The sequence below is a fragment of the Bombina bombina genome, chromosome 10 (assembly GCF_027579735.1).
Source record: "Bombina bombina isolate aBomBom1 chromosome 10, aBomBom1.pri, whole genome shotgun sequence".
NCBI lineage: Eukaryota > Metazoa > Chordata > Amphibia > Anura > Bombinatoridae > Bombina > Bombina bombina.
In genome coordinates, this window is record NC_069508.1 from 65,231,025 (window position 1) to 65,258,971 (window position 27,947).

Below are 27,947 nucleotides of genomic sequence, written 5' to 3' on the forward strand. Positions count from 1 at the left end.
CCACCTTGGAAGCTACCTTTGAGACGAGACCTTCTTGTTCAGGGTCCGTTCGAACATCCGAATCTGGTTTCACTCCAGCTGACTGCTTGGAGATTGAACGCTTGATCTTATCGAAGCGAGGGTTCTCAGATCCTGTTATCGATACTCTTGTTCAGGCCAGAAAGCCTGTAACTAGAAAGATTTACCACAAAATTTGGAAAAAATATATCTGTTGGTGTGAATCTAAAGGATTCCCTTGGGACAAGGTTAAGATTCCTAGGATTCTATCCTTCCTTCAAGAAGGATTGGAAAAAGGTTTATCTGCAAGTTCCCTGAAGGGACAGATTTCTGCCTTGTCTGTGTTACTTCACAAAAAGCTGGCCGCTGTGCCAGATGTTCAAGCTTTTGTTCAGGCTCTGGTTAGAATTAAGCCTGTTTACAAACCTTTGACTCCTCCTTGGAGTCTCAATTTAGTTCTTTCAGTTCTTCAGGGGGTTCCGTTTGAACCCTTGCATTCCGTTGATATTAAGTTATTATCTTGGAAAGTTTTGTTTTTAGTTGCAATTTCTTCTGCTAGAAGAGTTTCAGAATTATCTGCTCTGCAGTGTTCTCCTCCTTATCTGGTGTTCCATGCAGATAAGGTGGTTTTACGTACTAAACCTGGTTTTCTTCCAAAAGTTGTTTCTAACAAAAACATTAACCAGGAGATTATCGTACCTTCTCTGTGTCCGAAACCAGTTTCGAAGAAGGAACGTTTGTTGCACAATTTGGATGTTGTTCGCGCTCTAAAATTCTATTTAGATGCTACAAAGGATTTTAGACAAACATCTTCCTTGTTTGTTGTTTATTCCGGTAAAAGGAGAGGTCAAAAAGCAACTTCTACCTCTCTCTCTTTTTGGATTAAAAGCATCATCAGATTGGCTTACGAGACTGCCGGACGGCAGCCTCCCGAAAGAATCACAGCTCATTCCACTAGGGCTGTGGCTTCCACATGGGCCTTCAAGAACGAGGCTTCTGTTGATCAGATATGTAGGGCAGCGACTTGGTCTTCACTGCACACTTTTACCAAATTTTACAAGTTTGATACTTTTGCTTCTTCTGAGGCTATTTTTGGGAGAAAGGTTTTGCAAGCCGTGGTGCCTTCCATTTAGGTGACCTGATTTGCTCCCTCCCTTCATCCGTGTCCTAAAGCTTTGGTATTGGTTCCCACAAGTAAGGATGACGCCGTGGACCGGACACACCTATGTTGGAGAAAACAGAATTTATGTTTACCTGATAAATTACTTTCTCCAACGGTGTGTCCGGTCCACGGCCCGCCCTGGTTTTTTTAATCAGGTCTGATAATTTATTTTCTTTAACTACAGTCACCACGGTACCATATGGTTTCTCCTATGCAAATATTCCTCCTTAACGTCGGTCGAATGACTGGGGTAGGCGGAGCCTAGGAGGGATCATGTGACCAGCTTTGCTGGGCTCTTTGCCATTTCCTGTTGGGGAAGAGAATATCCCACAAGTAAGGATGACGCCGTGGACCGGACACACCGTTGGAGAAAGTAATTTATCAGGTAAACATAAATTCTGTTTTTTTCTTTCATGATTCAGATAGAGCAAGACATTTTAAGCAACTTTCTAATTTACTCCTATTATCACATTTTCTTCATTCTTTCGGTATCTTTATTTGAAATGTAAGAATGTAAGTTTAGATGCCGGCTCATTTTTGGTGAACAACCTGGGTTGTTCTTGCTGATTGGTGGATAAATGCATCTTTGCTATTTCTGAACCAAAAAAAAAAGCTTAGATGCATTCTTTTTCAAATGAAGATAGCAAGAGAACGAAGAAAAATTGATAATAGGAGTAAATTAGAAAGTTGCTTAACTCTTTAATGACCACAGCACTTTTCCATTTTCTGTCCATTTGGGACCAAGGCTATTTTTACATTTTTGCGGTGTTTGTGTTTAGCTGTAATTTTCCTCTTACTCATTTACTGAACCCACACATATTATATACCGTTTTTCTCGCCATTAAATGGACTTTCTAAAGATACCATTATTTTCATCATATCTTATAATTTACTATAACATTTTTTTATAAAATATGAGGAAAAAATGGAAAAAAACACACTTTTTTTTAACTTTGACCCCCAAAATCTGTTACACATCTACAACCACCAAAACAAACCATGCTAAATAGTTTCTAAATGTTGTCCTGAGTTTAGAAATACCCAATGTTTACATGTTCTATGCTTTTTTTGCAAGTTATAGGGCCATAAATACAAGTAGTACTTTGCTATTTCCAAACCACTTTTTTTCAAAATTAGCGCTAGTTACATTGGAAAACTGATATCTTTCAGGAATCCCTGAATATCCATTGACATGTATATATTTTTTTTAGAAGACATCCCAAAGTATTGATCTAGGCCAATCTTGGTATATTTCATGCCACCATTTCACCGCCAAATGCGATCAAATACAAAAAAATCGTTCACTTTTTCACAAATTTTTTCACAAACTTTCGGTTTCTCACTGAAATTATTTACAAACAGCTATTGCAATTATGGCATAAATGGTTGTAAATTCTTCTCTGGGATCCCCTTTGTTCAGAAATAGCAGACATATATGGCTTTGGCGTTGCTTTTTGTTAATTAGAAGGTCGCTAAATGCCACTGTGCACCACACGTGTATTATGCCCAGCAGTGAAGGGGTTAATTAGGGAGCATGTAGGGAGCTTTTTGGAGTAATTTTATCTTTAGTGTAGGGTAGTAGACAACCCCAAGTATTGATCTAGGCCCATTTTGGTATATTTCATGCCACCATTTCACCGCCAAATGCGATCAAATTAAAAAAAATTTTACATTTGTCACAATTTTAGGTTTCTCACTGAAATTATTTACAAACAGCTTGTGCAATTATGGCACAAATGGTTGTAAATGCTTCTCTGGGATCCCCTTTGTTCAGAAATAGCAGACATATATGGCTTTCTGGTAATTAGAAGGCCGCGCATCACACGTGTATTATGGCTAGCATTGAAGGGGTTAATTAGGTAGTTTGTAGGGAGCTTGCAGGGTTAATTTTAGCTTTAGTGTAGAGATCAGCCTCCCACCTGACACATCAGACCCCTGATCCCTCCCAAACAGCTCCCTTCCCTCCCCCACCCCACAATTGTCCCCGCCATCTTAAGTACTGGCAGAAAGTCTGCCAGTACTAAAAGTTTTTTAAAAAATTTTTTTAATTTTCTTTTAGCATATTTACATATGCTGCAGTGTAGCATCCCCCCTTAGCCCCCAACCTCCCTGATCCCCCCAAAACAGCTCTCTAACCCTCCCCATCTGCTTTATTGGGGGCCATCTTGGGTACTGGCAGCTGTCTGCCAGTACCCAGTTTGACAAAAAAAAAGGGCTTTTTTTTTTTTCTGTAGTGTAGCTTCCCCCCACCCCACAGACAAACCCCCACCACCTCACTGATCGTTTTTTTTTTTTTTTTTTTTTTTTTTTACTTTTATTGCCTTTTTTAAACATTTTTTATAACAGCTTTTTCTGTAGTGTAGCAGTTCCCACCCGCTCCCTCCCTGTGCAAGCGCCCGTGCGCGCCCCCGGTCATCCCCGCCCACGATCCTGCCCCCCTCCACATGACCAGGGCCATCGATGGCCGCCACCCGCCTCCCAAGTCTGCTCCCACCCACCAACGACGAAAGCCACCGATCTCCAGTGCAGAGAGGGCCACAGAGTGGCTCTCTCTGCATTGGATGGCTACCAAAGGTTATTGCAGGATGCCTCCATATCGAGGCATCACTGCAATAACCGGAAAGCAGCTGGAAGCGAGCAGGATCGCTTCCAGCTGCTTTCCACACCGAGAACATGCAGGGTAAGCGTTAACTGCCTTTTTTTTGAGGACGTACCCTGCACGTCCTCGGTCGTTAAGGGGTTAAAATTGCATGCTCTATCTGAATCATGGAAGAAAACAATTGGGTTCAGTGTCCCTTTAATTAATAAATAAATAAAAAAAATACTATGAACTGTGTACTGGCAGACAGCTGCCAGTACCTAAGAAGTCTGCCACTAGTGGGAGGGAGGAAGGTTGAGGAGGGATACCTAACTGCAGAAAAAAATAAAATAATAATAACAAAAAATGTAAAAGAAAAAAAAAGTCCTAAAATGCATACTGGCAGACTGTCAGCCAGTACCTAAGATGGTGGTGAGGAGTGTGGGTGGGATTTAAGAGCTGTATGGGAGGGATCAGGGAGGTGGGAAGTGTCAGGTGGGATGGTAATCCTTAAATGACAGTACTATTAACCTTACCAGCTAACTAATGAACCCATTCACTGCCAGGAATTTCAGAAGTGTGGTGCGCAGCTGCAATTAGTGGCCTTCTAATTACTAAAAAGCAATGGCAAAGCCATGCATCTCTGCTATTTCTGAACAAAAAGGATCACAGAGAAGCTTTTACAACCATTTGTGTTATGACTGCATTAGTGGTATGTAAATAATTTCAGTGAGAAACCTGAAGCTTGTGAAAAAGCATGTGGCATGAAATGTACCAAAATGCACCTAGAGCAATACCTTGCGTTTTCTACATGAAGGGATAGGAAAATCTAAATTAAACTTGCATGATTCAGACAGAACATGTCATTTTCCAACACTTTTAATTCACTTGTATTTTCAAATGTGCTTTGTTCTCTTGGTATCCCTTGTTGAAAATGAATATGCACATATCATACACTAGTGACAGCTAGCTACTGATTGGTGCCTGCACACATTTGTCTCTTGTGATTGGCTAGCTGCCAGTAGTGCAATTATGTTCCTTCACCAAAGTATAAGAAGATAATGAAGCACATTTGATCATAGAAGTAAATTGGAAAGTTGTTTAAAATTGTATGTTCTATCCAAATCATGAAATAACATTTTGAAGTTTCATGTCCCTTTAAATAAATATATAGTTTTGATAGGTAAAAACAAGGCTCTATTTCTGTTTAAATAGAGTGATAGCAAAAATGCTAAAAATCTCTTTGGCAGGAATGAAGGCATGTCATTTTCCACTACAATGTGTGATAATAAAAATAGTAAGTATTTTGTATTGTTACTACTCCTTGCAGAGTATGATGAACACGAGGATATGTTTAGTGAAACCAGCCTCGTGGATGACTTGTCCTCTACATATAAAGCTTGGACACCCTTAACAACAAGTTCACCTCTAAAAAACAAGGGATGTTTGCAGAATGACTGGACTGTGGATTGGGAGAAATCAGAAGATGTAACTGTTCTCCAGCAGCACATTAAGGACCTCAAGGTGCAGCTGCAGAGATCACAAAAGGTTATCAAAAGCCTACAAAACAGAACACGTTCATTCTCTGCTTCCAGTGAGTGCACTTCTAGCCACCATCGCCTTAAGCACAGCGTCTCCTTCCATGGCTCTACATCACACAGCATCACCGATGAAGATGAAGGCTGGCAGTCAGACACCGTTGGGGCTCCCTCCACCAAAAGCTTAGAACAGCTTGTCCAAAGAGTGTCCATGCTGGAAGCTCAGCTCCACAAGTCCCGAAGGGATGGAGGAACTCAGGACCACATGAGATCCTCTACTTGGCCTGGGTAAGCATAGCACCAGATACAGCACTAAATCAAAGGACATGTTAATGATCTGCAATATGTCATATATGCGGTTATTCAACAAAATACTTGATATGTATAATTCCTTCTACTCTATTAAATATATTTTCTTCATTTTAACATTCTTTCCTAAATAAACTCTAGTGTCTTCACATTATTTTAAAGCTGTGCTAAACATATTTTAATTGAAAGGACAAACCAATCACACCTCAACTACTCAAGAATGTATCTTTGAACAATGTGTTGGACTCACAGCAATCAATTGTACTATAAAGAGAAGTTTAGCATATGAGATCTGTGATGTTAATTTAGAGTTGTTGATGTTTCTTTTGATGAAAAGGGCATAATCCTCTTTCTGAGAGAATTCCCATGCTTAGTCATCTCAGTGCAATACTGGGTACAGGTTTAAAATGGTTCTTAGTGTTTTCTACATATCCTGATATTCTGTTTGTTTGAAAGTACTGTGGAAGTTAAAATTAATCATTCATGATTCATATAGAGTGTACAATTATATGTATTCAACTACAACCCCAATTCCGAAAAAGTTGGGACAGTATGGAAAATGCAAAAAAACAAACAGAGTCATTTGAGAATTCAATTCACCTTGTACTACATTGAAAACAGTATTAACACATGATTTGATGTTTTACCTTGTGAATTTAATGTATTTGTAAAAATATACAATCATTTCAAAGCTGATGACTGCAACACGTTCCAAAAAAGTTGAAACAGGGGCAATTTAGGACTAATAGTGATGTGACAAGTTGAAATAAAAAGGTGATGTGAAACAGATGAGGCAATCATGTAATCATAGTATATAAGGAGCCTCCAAAAAAAGGCCTAGTCCTTCAAGAGCAAGGATGGGTCAAGGCTCACCAATCTGCCAAGAGATGCGCCAGTGAATAATCCAACACTTTGAGAACAACATTCCCCAAAGACAAACCAGTAGTATTTTGGGCATTTTACCTTTTACATGTTTTGTGGTGAGACTAGTCAACATTTCAAATAGTTTTTGGAATAAACAGCCATTGTGTTCTCCAGGCCAAAGAGGAAAAGGACCATCCAAGCTGTTATCAGCATCAGGTCCAAAAACCAACATCTGTCATGGTGTGGGGGGTGTCACTGTCCATGACATAGGTAACTTGGAGCAACATATGCTGCCACCCAGATGTTGTCTTCTCCAGGGACGTCCCTGCATTTTCCAGCAGGACAAACCACATTCTGCCCTGATTACAAGTGCATGGTTGCGTAAGCAGAGAGTGCGGGTGCTAGCATGGCCTGACTGCAGTCCTGACTTGTCTCAGAATGAGAATGTGTGGCGCATTATAAATGCAAAATAAGACAATGAATGCCTTGTACAGTTGCACATCTGAAAACATGCATAATGGATGAATACAGGGAAATTCCTCTGGCTAAACTTAACCAACTGGTGTCTTCAGTGCCCAAACGCTTAATAAGTGTTATTAAAAGAAAAGGTGATGTTACACAGTGGTAAACAGTAAACAGTGTAAAACTCTCCCAACTTTTTTGGAGTGTTTTACAGTCATCAGATTTGAAATGAGTGTATAATTTCAAAAACGCATTAAATTCACCAAGTAAAACATCAACTAATGTGTTTATAATGTGTTTTCAATATAGTGCAGGGTGAATTGAATATTCAAATGACTCTTTTCTTTTACAAGATATGATGAGTCCACGGATTTCATCCTTACTTAAGGGATATCGCCTCCTGGTCAACAGGAGGAGGCAAAGAGCACCACAGGAGAGCTGTATATATAGCTCCTCCCTTCCCTCCCACCCCAGTCATTCTCTTTGCCTGTGTTAGAAATAGGAAGAGGTAAAGTGAGGTGATAGTTTAGTTTCTTCAAACAAGAGTTTTTTATTTTTAAATGGTACCAGTGAGTACTATTTTATTTCAGGGTGTAGCCAAGACCTGGTCAGCCTCTTGTTAGCAGAGCTACAGGTGGCTTTAGAGCATTGGGAACTGGTGGGATTAATTTCTCACTGTGCCTCCCATACTGTATGCTGCCCTTCTTAATATGGTCTTAGCAATTCTAACTAAGGCCCTACATGTCTCCACAGAAAGATAAGGACAGAAGACTTCTTCATAGCTGTGGGACAATTCATGCTGTCGATCAGCACTCAGGTATGTGCAGCTCTTACTTCTGGGACAGCCTTAACTCAGGAACCGCTGCAGCCCTTACTTCTGTGACCCCTAACTTTTCCCCAAGGCCTCCCTTCAGGTGTTATGGTGGATGTGGGGGGAGGATATCAGGAACACTCAGTACACATTTAGGTGTTATGTGGGTGCGCTATGGACTTTGGGCTGACGCTGGGGTTAATAATGGAGGTCCCTAAAAATGGAGCAGGTCTCCGGTACTTATGGGGATCCGGTGTGAGTGTTTATTTTGCGTGCTTGGTGGAAACTAAAAAGCAGTTTTTATTTTTGCAAGAGAACTCACGGGAAGCGTGGGTGAGAGACCGCATGTAATTTATACAGCTGCGCTTGCAGCGACATTTGGCTCACGATGTTGAAGGAACTTTTTAGATGCTAGGAGATGCCCACGAAGGGCAGAGCTTCTCTCCCGCGCTCTAGATGCCGCGCAGCCATTCTCTGTCATACGCAGCGTGGGTGAGGTGATCGGAACCTTCACTGACTGCCGGGACCGCATGGTTTTAGATTATAAGAATAAGCGGTCGTAGGCAGAGTTTGCTGGGAGCGGAGTGAACATCGAGGGGGCAGGTAGGCGTCTCAGCAGAGCTGTTGAGGCGGCAGAGGCTAGTTTAACGATCCGGTATTTAAAAAAAAAAAAAAGTAATATTACTTGATCGTAATTTTTGTTTCCCTCTGATACCTTCAGTTTAATTTAAGGGCATCATCTGTCATTTTGATGATCATTTGTTAAGAGTACAGCTGCCAACTTTATTCAGAGCTGTTTATTATCACATTAATTGCAAGGCAAGACCAAGTCTGTTTGTTATTTATTCTAACATGGATATGAATGTTACATGTTCATTATGTTTGACTGCACATGTGGAACCTCCCGTTACCTTTTGTCCCTCGTGTACTGAGAGGGCGTTACAGTTCAGGGAGCAAATGTTTTTTGATGCAGATTTAAATAAGGCGGATGCTTCTCAAGGTTCTGACGATGAGAATCAGTGTATGCCACATCTTTCTCCCCAAGCGTCACAGTCCCTAACTCCTACCCAGGCACAGTCCAGTACCTCTGCAGTTTCACCTGCATTTACTCTAAAGGACATAGCAACTGTTATGTCCTCTACTCTTTCTGAAGCATTGTCTGCCTTTCCCGTCCTGCAAGGCAAACGCAGGAGGAAGGACGACCTCATGGCTAATACGACTTCAGATGCTTTAATTGTGAGGTCAGAAATGCCTTTACAGGGATCAGAATTGGAGCCCCTATCTGAAGGGGAGCTTTCTGAATCGGATAGCGCCCTGCTACCGACGGATTCAGAAGTAATGTCTTTCCGGTTTAAACTGGAACACCTCCGCCTGTTATTGAAGGAGGTTTTGGTGACTCTGGATGACTGCGATTCAATTGTGGTCCCTCCAGAAAAATTGAGTAAGCTGGACAGATATCTAGAAGTCCCTTCTTATTCAGATGTTTTTCCAGTTCCCAAGAGAACTTCGGAAATTATTGCTAAGGAACGGGAGAGACCAGGTATACCATTCTCTCCTTCTCCTGTTTTCAGGAAGATGTATCCCATAGCGGATTCTATCAGGACTTCTTGGCAGACGGTACCTAAGGTGGAAGGTGCTATTTCCACTTTGGCTAAACGAACTACTATCCCTATTGAGGATAGTTGTGCTTTTAAGGACCCTATGGATAAGAAATTATAGGGTCTTCTTAAGAAACTTTATGTTCATCAAGGGTTACTTTTACAAACGTCAGCCTGCATCGTCATGGTTACCACGGCGGCTGCTTATTGGTTTAATGCTCTGGAGGAGTCCCTTAAAACTGAGACTCCTTTGGAAGAGATACAGGACAGAATTAAAGCCCTTAAGCTGGCTAATTCTTTTGTGACAGACGCTTCGCTGCAAATTACTAAGTTGGCGGCTCAGGATTTTCCATCTTAGCACGTACGGCCTTATGGCTGAAGTCCTGGTCTGCGGATGTGTCATCCAAAACTAAGCTTTTGGCTATCCCTTACAAGGGTAAGACCTTGTTTGGTCCTGAGTTGAAAGAAATTATTTCTGACATCACGGGAGGTAAGGGTCACCTCCTCCCTCAGGATAAGAAATCCAAACTGAGGGGTCGACAGAGTAATTTTTGTTCCTTTCAAAATTTCAAGGGAACTCCCTCTCCCCCTTCCTCTAAGCAGGAGGGGGGCTATTCTCAACCCAAGTCCACGTGGCGGCCCTACCAGGCTTGGAACAAGGCCAAACAACCCAAAAAACCTGTTGCTGCCACTAAGTCAGCATGAAGGGGCGGCCCCCGATCCGGGACCGGATCTAGTGGGGGGCAGACTATCATTTTTCGTCCAGGCTTGGATGAGAGACGTCCAAGATCCTTGGGCAATAGATATAGTATCTCAGGGATACAAACTGGAATTCAAGAATTCTTCCCCCAGAGGAAGATTCCTTCTTTCTCGATTGTCTGTAGACCAGATAAAGGGAGAGGCGTTCTTACATTGTGTAAGAGACCTATCCTCCATGGGAGTAATTTGTCCCGTTCCAATCCAGGAACAGGGACAGGGGTTTTATTCAAATCTGTTTGTAGTTCCCAAAAAAGAGGGAACTTTCAGACCTATCTTAGATCTCAAGAGTCTAAACAAGTTTCTCAGAGTTCCATCTTTCAAGATGGAAACTATTCGTACCATTCTTCCATTGATCCAGGAGGGTCAATTTATGACTACCGTGGATCTAAAGGATGCATATCTTCATGTTCCTATCCACAGAGATCATCACGTTCCTGAGGTTTGCCTTTCTGGACAAACATTTTCAGTTCGTGGCTCTTCCTTTTGGACTGGCCACGGCACCCAGAATTTTCACAAAGGTTCTGGGGTCGCTGCTAGCGGTTCTGAGACCACGGAGCATTGCGTTGGCGCCTTATCTGGACGATATTCTGATCCAGGCGTCGTCTTATCAGCTAACAAAGTCTCATACCGACATTGTTCTGTCCTTCCTGAGGATACATGGGTGGAAGGTGAATCTGGAGTAGAGTTCTCTAGTTCCACAGACAAGGGTTCCTTTCCTGGGAACTCTAATCGACTCTCTATCCATGAAAATATTTTTCACGGAGGTCAGAAAATTGAAAATTCTGAACACATGCCGAGCCCTTCAGACCAATCCCCGGTCGTCAGTGGCTCAGTGCATGGAGGTAATTGGATTGATGGTAGCGGCAATGGACATCATTCCATTTGCTCGGTTTCATCTCAGGCCTCTGCAACTGAGCATGCTCAGACAGTGGAATGGAGATTATACAAATTTGTCTCCTCAAATACATGTGGATCAGGAGACAAGGGACTCTCTTCTATGGTGGTTGTCGCTGGATCATCTATCCCAGGGGACATGCTATCGCCAGCCAGTTAGGATGGGGAGCAGTCTGGAATTCCCTGAGAGCTCAGGGGGTCTGGACTCAGGCGGAGTCTCTCCTTCCCATCAATATACTAGAGTTGAGAGCAATATTCAATGCGCTTCAGGCTTGGCCTCAGTTGGCTTCGGCCCAATTCATCAGATTCCAGTCGGACAACATGACGACGGTGGCCTACATCAATCATCAGGGGGGAACAAGAAGTTCCTTAGCGATGACAGAGGTAGCCAGGATAATACAGTGGGCAGAGTCTCACTCTTGCCATCTGTCCGCGATTCACATCCCAGGGGTGGAAAACTGGGAAGCAGATTTTCTGAGCAGACAGACATTTCATCCGGGAGAGTGGGAACTCCATCCGGAGGTATTTGCCGACCTGATTCTCAGATGGGGCAGGCCAGAGTTGGATCTCATGGCATCTCGCCAGAATGCCAAGCTTCCGAGATACGGGTCCAGGTCCAGGGATCCCCAGGCCGAGCTAATAGATGCCTTGGCAGTGCCTTGGTCCTTCAGCCTAGCTTATGTGTTTCCTCCATTTGCTCTCCTTCCCCGGGTGATTGCTCGAGTCAAGCAGTAGAGGGCATCGGTGATCCTCATCGCGCCTGCGTGGCCTCGCATGACTTGGTATGCCGATCTGGTGGACATGTCATCCCAGCCTCCGTGGAAGCTTCCATTGAGGATCGACCTTCTCATTCAGGAGACCCTTCCATCATCCAAATCTAGTTTCTCTGCAGCTAACTGCTTGGAGATTGAATGCTTAATTTTATCTAAGCAAGGGTTTTCTGATTCGGTTATAGATACTTTGATTCAGGCACGTAAGCCTGTTACTAGTAAAATTTACCATAAGATATGGCGTAAATATCTTTATTGGTGCGAATCCAAGGGCTACTCATGGAGTAGGGTTAGGATTCCTAGGATTTTGTCTTTTCTCCAAGATGGATTGGAGAAATGGTTGTCAGCAAGTTCCTTAAAGGGACAGATTTCTGCTTTGTCTATTTTGTTGCACAAGCATCTGGCAGATGTTCCAGATGTTCAGTCTTTTTGTCAGGCTCTGACTAGAATCAGGCCTGTGTTTCGACCAATTGCTCCTCCTTGGAGTTTGAATTTAGTTCTTAAAATTCTTCAAGGGGTTCCGTTTGAACCTATGCATTCCATAGATATTAAGTTAGTATCTTGAAAAGTTTTGTTTTTGGTTGCTATTTCTTCTGCTCGCAGACTTTCTGAGCTTTCGGAATTACAATGTGATTCTCCTTATCATATTTTTCATTCGGATAAGGTAGTAAGGTAGTGTTACGTACCAAACCTGGTTTTCTTCCTAAGGTTGTTTCAAATAAAAGTATTAATCAGGAAATTGTTGTTCCTTCCTTGTATCCTAATCCTTCTTCTAAGAAAGAGCCACTGTTACATAATTTGGATGTGGTCCGTGCCTTGAAGTTTTACTTACAGGCAACTAAGGATTTTCGTCAATCTTCTTCCCTGTTTGTTGTGTTTTCTGGGAAGCGTAGGGGTCAGAAAGCTACGGCTACCTCTCTCTCTTTTTGGCTGAAGAGTATCATCCGTTTTGCATATGAGACTGCTGGACAGCAGCCTCCTGAATGAATTACTGCTCATTCCACTAGGGCTGTGGCTTCCTCATGGGCATTCAAAAATTATACACTCTGTTGAACAGATTTGCTAAGCTGCAACTTGGTCTTCTCTTCACAATTTTTCAAAATTTTCAAAATTTGATACTTTTGCCTCGTCTGAGGCTGTTTTTGGGAGGAAAGTTCTTCAAGCAGTGGTGCCTTCCGTTTAGGTTCCCTGTCTTGTCCCTCCCTTTCATCCGTTTCCTATAGCTTTGGTATTGTATCCCATAAGTAAGGATGAAATCCGTGGACTCATCGTATCTTGTAAAAGAAAAACGAAATTTATGCTTACCTGATAAATTTGTTTCTTTTACGATACGATGAGTCCACGACCCACCCTGTTTTTGTATGACAGGTTTTTTATTTTTGTTAAACTTCAGTCACCTCTGCACCTTGGCTTTTCCTTTCTCTTCCTAACTTCGGTCGAATGACTGGAGTGGGAGGGAAGGGAGGAGCTATATATACAGCTCTGCTGTGGTGCTCTTTGCCTCCTCCTGTTGACCAGGAGGCGATATCCCATAAGTAAGGATGAAATCCGTGGACTCATCGTATCGTAAAAGAAACAAATTTATCAGTTAACCATAAATTTCCTTTTTTGTTTGTTTTTTTTGCATTTTCCATACTGTCCCAACTTTTTTGGAATTGGGGTTGTATACGTATAACATTTCTACAAACATTGTTGCAAAAACTGCTGCTATATAATGATCAAGACACATGTATGCTCTTGAGTCTACCCCTAGGTCTGCTGTCATGGATCATAGCTAACAAACAATTCTAACAGAAAGCTGTACATTTTATATTAGAAGTAAATTTGATTATTTTTTTTATTAATGTGCTTTATCTGAATCATAAATTTTTAATTTTTACTTCCATGCCTCTTGGTATAGTATTTCACAGTGATAATTGATTAGGATCACATAATGTTGCACAGACATTTCTTCTCAGACTTTCCTTTTGTATCACTCACATTTCTTTTTTTATCCATTTCCAGCAAGTATGACTCTCTTATTCAAGCTCAAGCCCGGGAATTGTCCCTTTTGCGTCAGAAGTTGCGTGAAGGGCGCAGTGTGGGTCACATCCTTACACAACATCTGGGGGACACCATCAAATCTTTTGAAGAGCTTCTCCGTGCAAATGATATTGACTATTACATGGGGCAGGGCTTCCGGGAACAACTGTCTCAAGGAAGCCAAATGGCGGAAAGGCTGAATAGCAAACTGGACAGCAGTAAGTAGGAAATTGTTGGATTTACAAATTCACATCAAATTTAAAAATTTGTAAAATTGATTACGTAAACTATAGAAGCAACAAGAGTCTTCTCAATATGAGCTAAACCTCAACTGAACTGGAGAAATTGGACTGCAAAATATCCCTTGAAATATATACTATATATGAGTAGCATATTGTATGGTACAGCCAGTGTGGTCATTTTTTTAAGTTAGTCACAGATAGTCTTCCCTTGTCCATATCCCAATTTTTCCATCATCATACTTCTTCATGATATTTCACTACCTTTACTTTATCTACCTCCATTCTCCCCTGTTACTATTAAAGAGATATTAGTAATTCCTCTATATTGGTCAAGATTTATATTCAAGGCGAATGCCTCAAATTGGTTGTGGGCTGGCTCATTTGAGCCTGCAACTGATAATTATGAAGCAGCGGTTTCTCCGCCAAACTGGAGTTGGTGGATGAAAATCACCTCAGATTTATTCGACCGGGGTGATTGGCAAGCCCTACTCTCATGCAATTGGTTGAGGGAGGGTAGGGGGCGGCATTGCACGAGTGTTCCTGTCTGCAATGATAAATATGAGGAACATATCCGCCCCACAGTTTGTGATCAAATGCGGACAGGTTCACAACTTGTAAATCCACTCTCTCGCAAATTGATAAATCTTGACCATAGTATATTGGCAATTCAGCACAATATTGGCCAGTCAGGGGCCAGATATAAATGACGCTTCTGCACTGAACTAAGCAACCACTGTTATTGTGTTTTTCTTAAAAACAAACCCTTTTGGTAAAATGTACTTACATAACAAACTCTTGTCCTTTTTAGAGGAGCGTCTTGATGCGGATGATAAATCAAGACATGAAATACTGGCAATCAGGTAATTATTTGGGACACAGTAAAAGTATTTCCTAATACTTGTCTATTGTTTTTTAGATTCTTAAAGGGATACTACATTTTTTATTTCCTGATTCAGATAGAGCATGCAATTTTAAATAACTTTCTAATTTACTCCTATTATCAATGTTTCTTAGTTCTCTTGGTATCTTTATTTGAAAAAGCAGGAATGAAAGCTTAGGAGCTGGACCATTTTTGGTTCAGCCCCCTGGATAGAGTTTGCTGATTGGTGGCTACATTGATAATAACTAAATTGATAATAGAAGTAAATTAGAAAGTTGCTTAAAATTGCATGCTCTATCCGAATCATGAAATAAAAATGTTGGGTTTAGTTATCCTTTTAAAATCAGCTACTATAAGTGTAGCAGTATCATATCATGGTCTAAAAATGTTGTCTTTTAGGTTTGGTCATGCTTATGCAAGTAAACTAAATTCCAATTAAAGTGATGGTAAACTCTACTCTTAATAAAAACAGATCTGGAATGTTAGTGATATTTTAGATGGAGTTTAATTAATCAGTTGTAATGAAGTTGCGCTATAACTTACTTTTTAATATAGATATGAAATTTGAATTTCCTGTGCTCCGCCGCCCACATAAGATTTTCCTGTGAGCTAAAGGTTTGAATTGTTGTCCAATCAGTGCTCTAGCCAGAACAAAAGGCGCTTAAAGGGGAGAGCGCTGATTGGACAACAATTCAAACCTTGACTTTTGAAGTAAATGATAGCGCTTCATTGCAACTGATAAATTAAACTCCATCTAAAATTTCGCTAAAATATCATCACTTTAATTATTGTTTTGTATTTATATAAACAGAAACCTTAAATTGTTAAGATTTTTAGTTATAGGTGGACATTTCTTTGACTCTATTTTATTATTTTATTGTGTGAAAATTAATTATTTTCTCCTGTTCCTTGTAATTCAGCTAGGCAGAGCTTTCTGCTAGTTCAAACTCACCCAGCTCCGCCATCTGTATGGATTAGATATTTTGGCAAATTTAAGTTTATGCATTTATTTACAGAAATAATTAAGATTATGGGGCATATTTAACAATGTGCGAGCAGACATGATACGAAGTAGCGTATCATGTCCGCTGCCCATCGCTGCCCATCGATAAATGCAGACAGCGTAAGCTGTCGGCATTTATCATTGCACCAGCAGTTCTTGTGAACTGCTGGTGCAATGCCGCCCCCTGCAGATTCGCGCCAATCCGCCGCTAGCAGGGGGTGTCAATCAACCCGATCGAATTCGATCGTGTTGGTTTCTGTCCGCGGCCTCAGAGCAGGCGGACAAGTTATGGAGCAGCGTTCTTTAGACCGCTGTTTCATAACTTCATATGGAGCTTAATAAATATGCCCCTATGTTGTTACATAAGAAATTATACATTATTTTGTCTAGGTTATCTAGCTTCACATTTGTTTTGGTAATAAAAAAATCTAAATATATACAGTATTGTATTATGGATATAAACCAATGTCATTGCTTTCTGTAAATGCTATTTTACATCCACTGACTTGGTTGATTGACAAGGTGCATTGTTTAATGTAATTACCAGCATGATTAAGGGGGCCTGACTTTTAATGACCCTGAGAAAAATATGTGAATTAACAGATTATGCAGCTGGAAGATTTGTTATAATTGCAGGTGTATTGCAAGGACCAGCCATGCAAACAAGTTTCGTATCTGTATGTGTCAAAGTAGTAGATATGAAGGGCTAACTTTAAAATTTAGATCAAGTAGCAATATTGGGAGCTCTGCATATTATCATAAACAAATTACTAGATCAGTAATTAGCAGCAGTAAAGGTAAAATAAATGTATATGGGAATGTGTCCATAACATTTTGGGCCAGATTATGAGTGAAGCGATATTTAACACTCGTACTCGTTGAGTTGTGCTCGTATTATGAGTTGAAAATAAACTGTTTTCGCTTGCGTGCTAACCCGATGAGCGCAAAAAACGTAGTTAGGATATAACAAATATAAATAGGGTACAGCGCTAGACCAATCCTACTATGCCTAACTATGGTAATTGTCTCCTCCCTAGACAATTCAAGAGATATAAATTAGTAAAGCAATAGGTATAGAAGGCGCTAAAAAGCAGTAGGATTTATAGATATGTAGTATCACTTTGTATAGAATAGATTGATGTCACCTTATATAGATAAATAAGCCAATACTAGTATAAAATGAAATGCAATTTTAATCAATATAAAAATCCATCCGATTAAAGCTAAAACCCATCAATGGTTAAAATCCAAAATTCAGATAAAGATAAAAAAATCTCATAAACAGCTAAAACATATATATGTCATTAGAACATTCACACTGCTCATTCAACAAAACAATCTCTCAGAATCTTATGGCACACAACATACTATATAAATGCCAATATCACAAGTGTCCAGCTGATACTTTCTCTTATGGGGTCCCCAACTAAAATTCTTGGAAGTGAATATGGGCTAGATTATCTGCAGTTCTCCAACACAAGTTACTTGTATGTGTGCCCCCGGATGTCAGCGTCCTCGCTTTACCTTCAGTAGCTCCTTTTCAATATGGCTACAGATCAAAGTGTGTTATCTCATTCCCTTACCGCTGTATTAGTGATTGGAACAGTCAATGATACTGAATGGAGGCTCTCTTACCTCCTCTAAGTGTCTACTTGTCGGCCTCCTCACCTGACCCAACACTACGGCTTCTCCTTCTGTTCCTGGTGTTCAAGTTTCCGTGAGTGACGTCACCCAGTTCCCGGATCCTAGGTGACTACTTGCGCAAGTAATTTCCACGGATGTATCCAGACGATCCTCTGCACTTTAGTACACCAGGGTACGCAGAGTTCAGCTTAGCTGCAAATGTCAAACAGCCCACAGTAAATGGCAGGAAAGTCCTCTACGCGTTTCAACCCCTTTCAGGGTCTTTATCTTTATTTACTGTTGGCTGTTTGACATTTGCAGCTAAGCTGAACTCTGCGTACCCTGGTGTACTAAAGTGCAGAGGATCGTCTGGATACATCCGTGGAAATTACTTGCGCAAGTAGTCACCTAGGATCCGGGAACCGGGTGACGTCACTCACGGAAACTTGAACGCCAGGAACAGAAGGAGAAGCCGTAGTGTTGGGTCAGGTGAGGAGGCCGACAAGTAGACACTTAGAGGAGGTAAGAGAGCCTCCATTCAGTATCATTGACTGTTCCAATCACTAATACAGCGGTAAGGGAATGAGATAACACACTTTGATCTGTAGCCATATTGAAAAGGAGCTACTGAAGGTAAAGCGAGGACGCTGACATCCGGGGGCACACATACAAGTAACTTGTGTTGGAGAACTGCAGATAATCTAGCCCATATTCACTTCCAAGAATTTTAGTTGGGGATCCCCATAAGAGAAAGTATCAGCTGGACACTTGTGATATTGGCATTTATATAGTATGTTATGTGCCATAAGATTCTGAGAGATTGTTTTGTTGAATGAGCAGTGTGAATGTTCTAACGACATATATATGTTTTAGCTGTTTATGAGATTTTTTTATCTTTATCTGAATTTTGGATTTTAACCATTGATGGGTTTTAGCTTTAATGGGATGGATTTTTATATTCATTAAAATTGCATTTCATTTTATACTAGTATTGGCTTATTTATCTATATAAGGTGACATCGATCTATTCTATACAAAGTGATACTACATATCTATAAATCCTACTGCTTTTTAGCGCCTTCTATACCTATTGCTTTACTAAAAAACGTAGTTAGATAATTGTGTGGGTGTTCAAGTATTTCCCATATAAGTCAATGGTGGACAAACAAGCTAACAACATACTCACGTGCAAACCCGATCGCATATTCTCATGTGCGCGACCCGACATGAAAATATGAATGTTTCACATTCCAATGTTCTTCTCATAGAATAATATGTTCTATGTATTCATAAATACATTTTAGTACATATATCTGATGGCATTTTGGTACAATATATATCTATACATATATTTATATATATTTCCTTCCATAAGGCAGGGAGAGTCCACAACTTCATTCCTTACTGTTGGTAAATACAACACCTGGCCACCAGGAGGCGGCAAAGACACCTCAGCTAAAGGCTTAAATATCCCTCCCACTTCCCCTATCCCCCAGTCATTCTTTGCCTTTCGTCACTTTAGGAGGTGGCAGAGAAGTGTCAGAAGATTTGGATAGTCCTGTAATGGGTATGTTCCCTTCAAGAAAGGACTGGAGTTTGAAGTAATCATGTCAACCTCTCAGTGAGAGTATTGATGAAAGTTAGAGTCTGGAGATGCAGGGAAAGTTTTTCTGCGAACCCATCCAGACTGTCGCTAACAGCTCCTGAGCAATCAGTGTTGACGAGTTTCACTGCTTGCTGTTATACACTCAAGTCCATGTCAGAAGCGTCGCTGCTAGACTGTAACACTTGAGAGGCTGTGCCTGTTCCACAGCATGGATCCTGGAGGGTAAGACCGTTTTATATATACACTTTTGCTATAGAGGGTCACAGTGTGGCTCCTTTATGCCTCAATAGGATCAAGTGTTAATATCTCATTCAGGGAGATTATTTGAACAGCTAGGGGTTATTTATAACTGCTTTAATGTGTGAGTTTTTTGGGCTCATAGACTGTGTGCTTTTGACTTGGAACAAACAGGTTTCACTTTCGATTTTGAGTGTTTCGCAGCTCATAATAGCTTAGCGCCTTTTTCATACCAGGGGAAGTCCTGTCCTACGCACCAGGTGACTGGGTGCAGTCTTTTCAGTTTTCCTACGATCCTGCTGCAGACATCACTCCTAAGGAGATCGCTTTCACTCACCTAAATTACGAGTTTTGAGCACTATAGCGAAAGTAAAGAAAGCCACAAAAGTGGCGTTATTTAATTCCCTATAGCGCTACCATTACAAGTTTAAAAAAACACTGCTTGTGCGGGCGATATGGAGATTTTAAGCTCCATACTGCTCCCAAAACAAGCGCTGTGTTTGACGTGCTCATGCACACTTTCCCCATAGACATCAATGGGGAGAGCCAGCCAAAAAAAAGTCTAACACCTGCGATCGCTGAAACAAAAACTCCGTAACGCAGCCCCATTGATGTCTATGGGGAAAATAAAAGACTGTTTAAAACTCACACCCTAACATAAACTCTGAGTCTAAACACCACTAATCTGCTTCCCCCAACATCGCTGACACTTGCCAACAGTTATTAACACCTAATCTGTCGTTCCTGATATTGCCACCAGTTAAATAAAGCTATTAACCCCTAAACCGCCAGCCCCCCACATCACAACAACCTAAATTAAACTATTAAACCCTAACATAACCCTAGCCCTAACACCCCCTAATTTTAACATAATTAAAATAGATCTAAATGAAACTTAAAATTATTAACTAAATAATACTTATTAATCCCTAAACCGCCAGCCCCCCCACATCGCAACAACCTAAATGAAACTATATTAACCCCTAACCCCCTCTAACTTTAACATAATGAAATTAGAGCTAAATTAAAGTTACTATTATTAACTAAATAATACCTATTTAAAACTATACTTACTTACCTGTAAAATTAAACCTAAGATAGCTATAATATAACTAATAGTTATATTGTAGCTAGCTTAGGTTTTATTTTTATTTCACAGGTAAGTTTGTATTTATTTTAACTAGGTAGACTATTCGAATTAGCCAATAGAATGAGAGCTGCTTAAATCCTATTGGCTGATTTGAACAGCCAATAGGATTTTAGCAGCCCTAATTCCTATTGGCTGATTCAAATTTTTCAGCCAATAGGAATGCAAGGGACGCCATCTTGAATTGCATCCCTTGCATTGAAGATCCAGTGTACGGTGGCAACCGTATGAAGAGGATGCTCCGCGCCGGATGTCTTCAGGATGGACCTGCTCCGCGCCTCCGGGATCAAGATAGAAGATGCCGCCTGGATGAAGACTTCTCGCCGCTTGGATCAGGACGTCGCCGCCAGGATGAAGATTGAAGAGTCCACCTGGATGAAGACTTTGCCGGGATGAAGATCGTTCAAGCGGGACTTCAAAAACTGTAAGTGGATCGTCAGGGGGTTAGTGTTAGGCTTTTTTAAGGGTTTATTGGGTGGGTTTTATTTTTTAGTTTAGGGTCTGGGCAGTAAAAGAGCTAAATGCCATTTTAAGAGCAATGCCCATACAAATGCCCTTTTCAGGGCAATGGGTAGTTTAGGTTTTTTAGAATTAAGTTTTTTTATTTTGGGGGGTTGGTTGGGTGGTGGGTTTTACTGTTGGGGGGTCTTTGTGTTTTTTTTACAGGTAAAAGAGCTGATATCTTTGGGGCAATGCCCCACAAAAGGCCCTTTTAAGGGCCATTGGTAGTTTATTGTAGGCTAGGGTTTTTTTTTTATTTTGGGTGGGCTTTTTTATTTTGATAGGGCTATTAGATTAGGTGTAATTCTTTTTTATTTTTGATAATTTCGTTTTTTATTTTTTGTAACTTAGTATTTTTTATTTTTGTAATCAGATAGTTTGTCATTTGTAGAGTAGTGTTAGGATTTTTTTAATGTGTAGTTTAGTTTATTTAATTGGTAGTTAGTTTAATTTTAGTTTAATAGTTATATTAGTTTAATTGTTAGTTTAAACTTAGTTCTTTTAATTTGACAGGTAAGTTTTAATTTAATTTAAGATAGGGAAATTGTAATTTTTCTTCCTAATGGGAAAGACTCGACAGCCGCATTCATTACTTTTGGGAAATAAGAACCTGGCCACCAGGAGGAGGCAAAGTCACCCCAGCCAAAGGCTTCAATACTCCTCCCACTTCCCTCATCCCCCAGTCATTCTTTGCTTTTCGTCCCAGGAGGTTGGCAGAGAAGTGTCAGAATTTGTTTTGTCTCTTATGGAAGGTACTACTCTTCACAATGGGACAGGAGTTTTAAGTAGCTCTATAAGCTTCTCACTGAGGGCCTGGGTGAAAGATAGAGTCCGGAGATGCAGAGGTAGCTTCCCTTTGCAACACCATCCCGACTCATATTAGCAGCTCCTACAGCAATCAGCGTTGACGAGTTTTGCAGATTGCTTTCTTCTCTCAAGTCCATGTCAGGAGCGATGCTACAACCTGTCACACTTGAAGGGCCGTGTTCCTGTTCCACGGCGTAGATTTTGGTAAGATTGTTTCATTTTTTATTATATAATGTTAACACAGAAGACAGGGTCACAGTGTGGCGCCTTTTAATCTTTATAGAATCAAGGGTTAATATCTCCTTAGGGGGATTATTGAACAGGGGGGAATAATAATCTTATGTGTTTATTTGATTTTATGCTGCTTTATGTGTGAGATGTTATGGGCTCTTAGGCTGTTATGGAATATACAGGTTTCACTTTGAGAGCCATGCAGCTTACAAGCTTGGCGCGCTTTCTCTCATAGCAGGGACGGTCCCGCATTGTGCACTATGTGATTCATTCCCTCCTTTGTGACTATCAGAGAGGAGTCATACATCTCTGTACTGTCTGGGGCCCCAGCCATTGGGGTATAGAGGTGCCGTTATTTTATTTAAAAAAAAGAAAAGAAAAAAAAAGAGGATGATTTATCTTTCTAGTTTTCCGGTTATTGCACTAGTGATGGAGGGTTTGGTTTCTTTAGAGGGCACTCCCTCTATTCCTAAAGAGCAATTCCTGTTTATATGGGGAGGAGGCCCTAGTTCCCCCTCTCAATTATGTTCCATATGCCTTGATAAAGTGATAATATCAAACATGTTTGATATCACGGAGCCGTCCACCTCTGAGGAGTTGTCGTTCAGTGAGGTGCGTATCCTACATTGTTTACTCTATACACATGCAGTTTTCCTGTAGCATTGCTGATCCTCCATCTGGAGGGGGCCTTTTTTCTTCAGACGTTACTGCGCAGTTCAGACGGCGGTGTCTGCGGCTTTAATGCTTTACCTCGCAATATTAAGCGAAAGGTTACATATTGCACTCCTTCCCAGAGTACATCGAATAATTTTTTAGATTTAACTGATAGGGTTATGCGAGGATGAAGTTCTTTCTGAGACTATGAACTTTCTGGGTCAGAGTCTGCTGCCTCTCAACCTGCAGCTGCGGAGGAACCAGACTTTAGTTTTAGGAATTTGCACTTCTTCTAAAGGAAGTTTTTGGCAAGTTCAGGGGTTCTAGAGGTCATATTGCGTGATGAACCTTTATTTCCTAAATTGAATAGAGTTTGAGAACAGGGTGGTGCCTTCCCTTCCTTGCTCCTGTTGTCCTGGGTATTCCACCTTGGACTGTACAGTTCCCTGCAGATGCGACTGTCCCTGAGTGTTGTGCCTTGCGCCTTCACGGTCTGCTCTTTGAATGACGCACCTCATTAGACATGTGGGGATGATGTAATCTCCTGATTGTCCATGTATTGAGATCTTTTCCAGTTTTTTTGGAAGATCAGGGCTCCGTTTGGCTGGTCCTGTGGTTGGCCTGTTTCTATTTGGGTGTTAACCTAGGGGTTGCCTTGTTTTTTATTTTCATCAGATAGGATGTCCTGTCTGTTTTCTTTCTTCCCCTCTGAGGGAGGATTTATGCGGTTTGACGGTTAGGACCCGGATTGCAGGCTGGTCCTATTTGGGTTCAGTTCTGTCTGGTAGCTGTTCGGACACGTGGCGCCACTCTGCTTGGCTGGTCCGGTAGAGGTGCCGAGTGCTCATGTTATCCTCTGTGTTCAACTAAGCATTCTAGAGGACCGGTGGGTCTGTGAGGCAGGAAGGATTGTCTCAGTCCTTACAGCCTTCAATTTGGATGACTGGGTCAGTGAAGTTCCGCTGCATCTCTCTCTCTTGTGTCAGGGGTTGTCAGACCCTAGAGCTCCTCCCCATGTAGTGGAGGGTTGGGGGGCTTGTGCTGTCTTGCCGCCGAGTTGTTCGGTTTGGCGTTTTTTCTTTTGAGGCCATGGGAATGTCCTTCTGGACTTAGTTCTCAGCAGCTAGTAGTTTATTGGGTAGTTTAGCTGCCTTGCAGCGGATGGGTTGCAGAATGTGACCAGCTGCAGCTATTGCACATTGACTGTGTACTGGCTAGCTGTTTTTTATGAGAACTTTTGGTCTTCCTCTGTTGTCTCCATGTGAATTAGGTCTCCATTTAGGGACCTGGGTTCCCCTCCGGGATATGGTCGTTCCCTGTTAGGGGCACTGGGTGGTCTCCTTGGGCTCTGCTCAGAGCTGGGGATGCTGTGCGTCCTTTTATCTCTATGATCCTCTGATTGTATGGAGGTGATGCGGAGACCAGCCTTTGCTTAAGTGATTTTGGCCTCGTGGTATCCCCTTGCTTGTTGTCCTGCGGCTGTTTGAGAGTCTATGGGCTCTAGTGTCGTTGTACGACTTTTAATTCCTTAGCTCCTTTGGAAAATTGGGCTTTGGCAAGGGGTGGTCTCTTCCTTGGGTCGAGGCTTGCGAGTTATCTCGTTATCTGGGTTGATCTGGATATTGTATTAATATTTCCATATGGTCTGGTCCATGTATTGAGATCTTTTCCAGTTTTTTTGGAAGATCAGGGCTCCGTTTGGCTGGTCCTGCTGTAGGCCTGTTTCTATTTGGGTGTTAACCTAGGGGTTGCCTTGTTTTTTATTTTCATCAGATAGGATGTCCTGTCTGTTTTCTTTCTTCCCCTCTGAGGGAGGATTTATGCGGTTTGACGGTTAGGACCCGGATTGCAGGCTGGTCCTGTTTGGGTTCAGTTCTGTCTGGTAGCTGTTCGGACACGTGGCGCCGCTCTGCTTAGCTGGTCCGGTAGAGGTGCCGAGTGCTCATGTTATCCTCTGTGTTCAACTAAGCATTCTAGAGGACCGGTGGGTCTGTGAGGCAGGAAGGATTGTCTCAGTCCTTACAGCCTTCAATTTGGATGACTGGGTCAGTGAAGTTCCGCTGCATCTCTCTCTCTTGTGTCTGGGGTTGTCAGACCCTAGAGCTCCTCCCCATGTAGTGGAGGGTTGGGGGGCTTGTGCTCTCTTGCCGCCGAGTTGTTTGGTTTGGTGTTTTTTCTTTTGAGGCCCTGGGAATGTCCTTCTGGACTTAGTTCTCAGCAGCTAGTAGTTTATTGGGTAGTTTAGCTGCCTTGCAGCGGATGGGCTGCAGAATGTGACCAGCTGCAGCTATTGCACATTGACTGTGTACTGGCTAGCTGTTTTTTATGAGAACTTTTGGTCTTCCTCTGTTGTCTCCATGTGAATTAGGTCTCCATTTAGGGACCTGGGTTCCCCTCCGGGATATGGTCGTTCCCTGTTAGGGGCACTGGGCGGTCTCCTTGGACTCTGCTCGGAGCTGGGGATGCTGTGCATCCTTTTATCTCTATGATCCTCTGATTGTATGGAGGTGAGGCGGAGACCAGCCTTTGCTCAAGTGATTTTGGCCTCGGGGTATCCCCTTGCTTGTTGTGCTGCGGCTGTTTGAGAGTCTATGGGCTCTAGTGTCGTTGTACGACTTTTAATTCCTTAGCTCCTTTGGAAAATTGGGCTTTGGCAAGGGGTGGTCTCTTCCTTGGGTCAAGGCTTGCGAGTTATCTCGTTATCTGGGTTGATCTGGATATTGTATTAATATCTCCATGTGGTCTGGTTTTTTATATCAGACGGGGTGTTAAAGTGAAGGTAAAGTTAGATTGTTCTGTAAGCACTATTCAATAATGCTGCTTATAACATACAGAGTCGCTAAGTTATTTTCTCTGAAACATTACTTATTTCGATAATATTGATATTTTATTTTTCCCTACCGTTCTATTTCAAACTCCTCCCATGAGCCATTTCCTGATTTTTCATTTTATGACGTATAGAGCGGTCTCAAGGCTCGTGCACGGCAACTAAATGAACTGCGCATGCGCATAAACTCGTCGCTGCGCATGCGGTAATCCCAGCCTGCAGTTTCTATAAATAAGACTGCTACGTAATCCACTTAAAAAAAAAACAACAATCACACAATCAGGGCACCAGCTCACCCCATCAGCATTCTTGGTCCCAGAGAAATAAACAAATACAGTTTTGCCCTTGTGTTTCTCCACCTCCTGACAGAACTGCTCATAGCCATGAACATTAAGCATGCGCGAAACGGGGCTGCGCTTGGCTTCCCAGTGACAGCAAACAAAGGTAACGCATGCGCATAGCATCCAAGAGAGGGATGACGTCAAATGACGGCCGCCTAACGGCCAGAAAATCAATTGGCTGGAGTAAAAACGTGACCAGCATGTTAAAAAAATAAAAAATAACGGGTTGAATTTGGATATAGCAAAATGTCAAATTAAAACGGCGAAAACACGGTAGAAAAGTACAATTAGAATTTTTCATGAATGAAAGTGCCATTCATTTGTGCTGCAATGTATAGTATTAGATTCTAATACAGCGAACTTTACCTTCACTTTAAGTTCTTGGATATTGTTTGTTTAAACAATTGGGGGCTTGGTTCTGTTTTCTCCCTGGTGTTTCCGGTTGCTGAGGCTTCGCTCAGTGTTTTCCTTTGTGGAGTTGTTGCTGGACTTTTTGGCTGTAAGGCTGGTTCGGGGTTCCCCAGTTCCTAGGAACTTGGGTTATGTCCTTTTACTTGGACTAGTTGACCTGGTTACGGTTGGCAAGGTTGTCTAAGTGCTGATGCTCATTGGGCTGGACTTACGCTTTTATGGTCGGTTTCCCTTGGTCAGCTTGCTGTGGTAACCTTATGGATTCACTGCTGTGCAGGCGAATGGGTTTGCAGTGTCTCTGCTGCAGCTATTGCACATTGGATGTGTGTTAGCAAGCTAATTCCTAGGGGGATTTCTTCCAGGTTCATCTGCGTTGGAGATTGATCTCTCCTTTAGCCTGTGGCTTTGTGTCTTGTGGGCAGGTGCTCTTCCTTTTTTGCCCCATCCCTTTTCTTAGAGTGAGGGGATTATTCTCCTTCTTATGGAGGTGTGGCCCTTTTTCTAGGGATTCTCTTGTATTCAGGAGGTTGGAACTGAGAGTTAAGCTTTCAGAGAGGGGTGTTTTTCTCTGGGTTGTTACGTTCCATCTGGAGTCTTGCTGGCTCCATGTCGAGACTATGGTGGGCCTTTTATTAGATTCCTTTGGGTCTACAGCCTTGTTGTCTGTTTCTAAGGAGTCAGGTTGGCACCCGTGCTCTGTTGGGATGGCTGTGGCCATTTTTCCGCTCGTTTTTGAGCTGGTGTTGGGGTTCTTCTGTTCTCCTGTTTCAGTGCTACCGATGCTTGGGCTGGCCCGGCTGGGAGTGGGTTCTGAGATGCGTTGTCATCTTCAGGATCTAGGTTGGCAGAGTAGCTAGCTCCCTGGGCTTGCAAGCAGAAGGTCCAGGGTTACCATACACCTTCGGGTTCTGAGTGTAACCTCTCTCTCTTGGGGGTGCAGTGGGCCTCGTTGAGCCCTGTGTGTAGGTCTGGCAGCTTCGATTGCCTAGAGTGTGCCCTCTGTCTGGGAGTTTTCTTTTGCAATCTGTTCTCTTGCTGGACGCTTTTTACTACTCAGCAAGTATTCTTCTGTGCCATCCTGATGATAGCTGCGTGTTCTTGACTCAGGGTTTTTCGTCCGGGTCTGTTACACGTTCTTTTTTGTCTGAATACTTTAGTATTCTTAGTTCTGATGATGTGAAGACTCAGTTTTCAGTTGTCTTTCGGTGCTTTGCACGATGTTGAGAGAATGAGAGAAGGATTTCTCTGTTTAGATGCCCGGTCCTAAACCTCTGGTTTCTGCTTGGTCTGGGCGTAGCCTCCCCTTGTCTGTCAGGATCCATTTGGATCTTTGTGAGCTGGGCTTGCTATTGGGGTTTTCCTTTTATGGATTTTGTGGTGACCTTTTGGTTTACCTTGGGTTCTTCCTTGCCCTATCCTTTGGGTTCTTCCTTGCCCTATCCCTTGGGGAATTTAGGCTGGTGTTCCCCTCTTTAGTGAGGGGTGAGCGGTGAGGGACCGACTGTTGGGCGACGGTGTCTCCTGGAGGACTGTTGGCTCAGTTGAGTCCGATTTTGCAGTCTCTAGCTAGGCTTCTGGACTATCTGCTGGTCAGTGTCCTTGGGGCCTTTCCTTTTTAAAGTTTTCTCGGCTTCGGACGAAGCTGGGTTTTTGTTGGGTAGTGGTTTCAGGCT

At 42.1% G+C, this 27,947-nt stretch overlaps 1 protein-coding gene across 5 annotated transcripts in view; it reads left to right on the top strand.

The window, feature by feature from the left end:
* LOC128640657 (myomegalin) overlaps window positions 1–27,947 on the top strand; it is a 285,549-nt gene that overhangs the window by 178,239 nt on the left and 79,363 nt on the right. For all 5 annotated transcript variants that reach the window (XM_053693086.1, XM_053693087.1, XM_053693088.1 and 2 more), the window contains exons 28-30: window positions 5,068–5,563; window positions 13,747–13,982; window positions 14,815–14,866. In XM_053693086.1, the coding sequence (XP_053549061.1) occupies window positions 5,068–5,563; window positions 13,747–13,982; window positions 14,815–14,866 (784 nt within the window). The remainder of the gene's footprint in view (window positions 1–5,067; window positions 5,564–13,746; window positions 13,983–14,814; window positions 14,867–27,947) is intronic.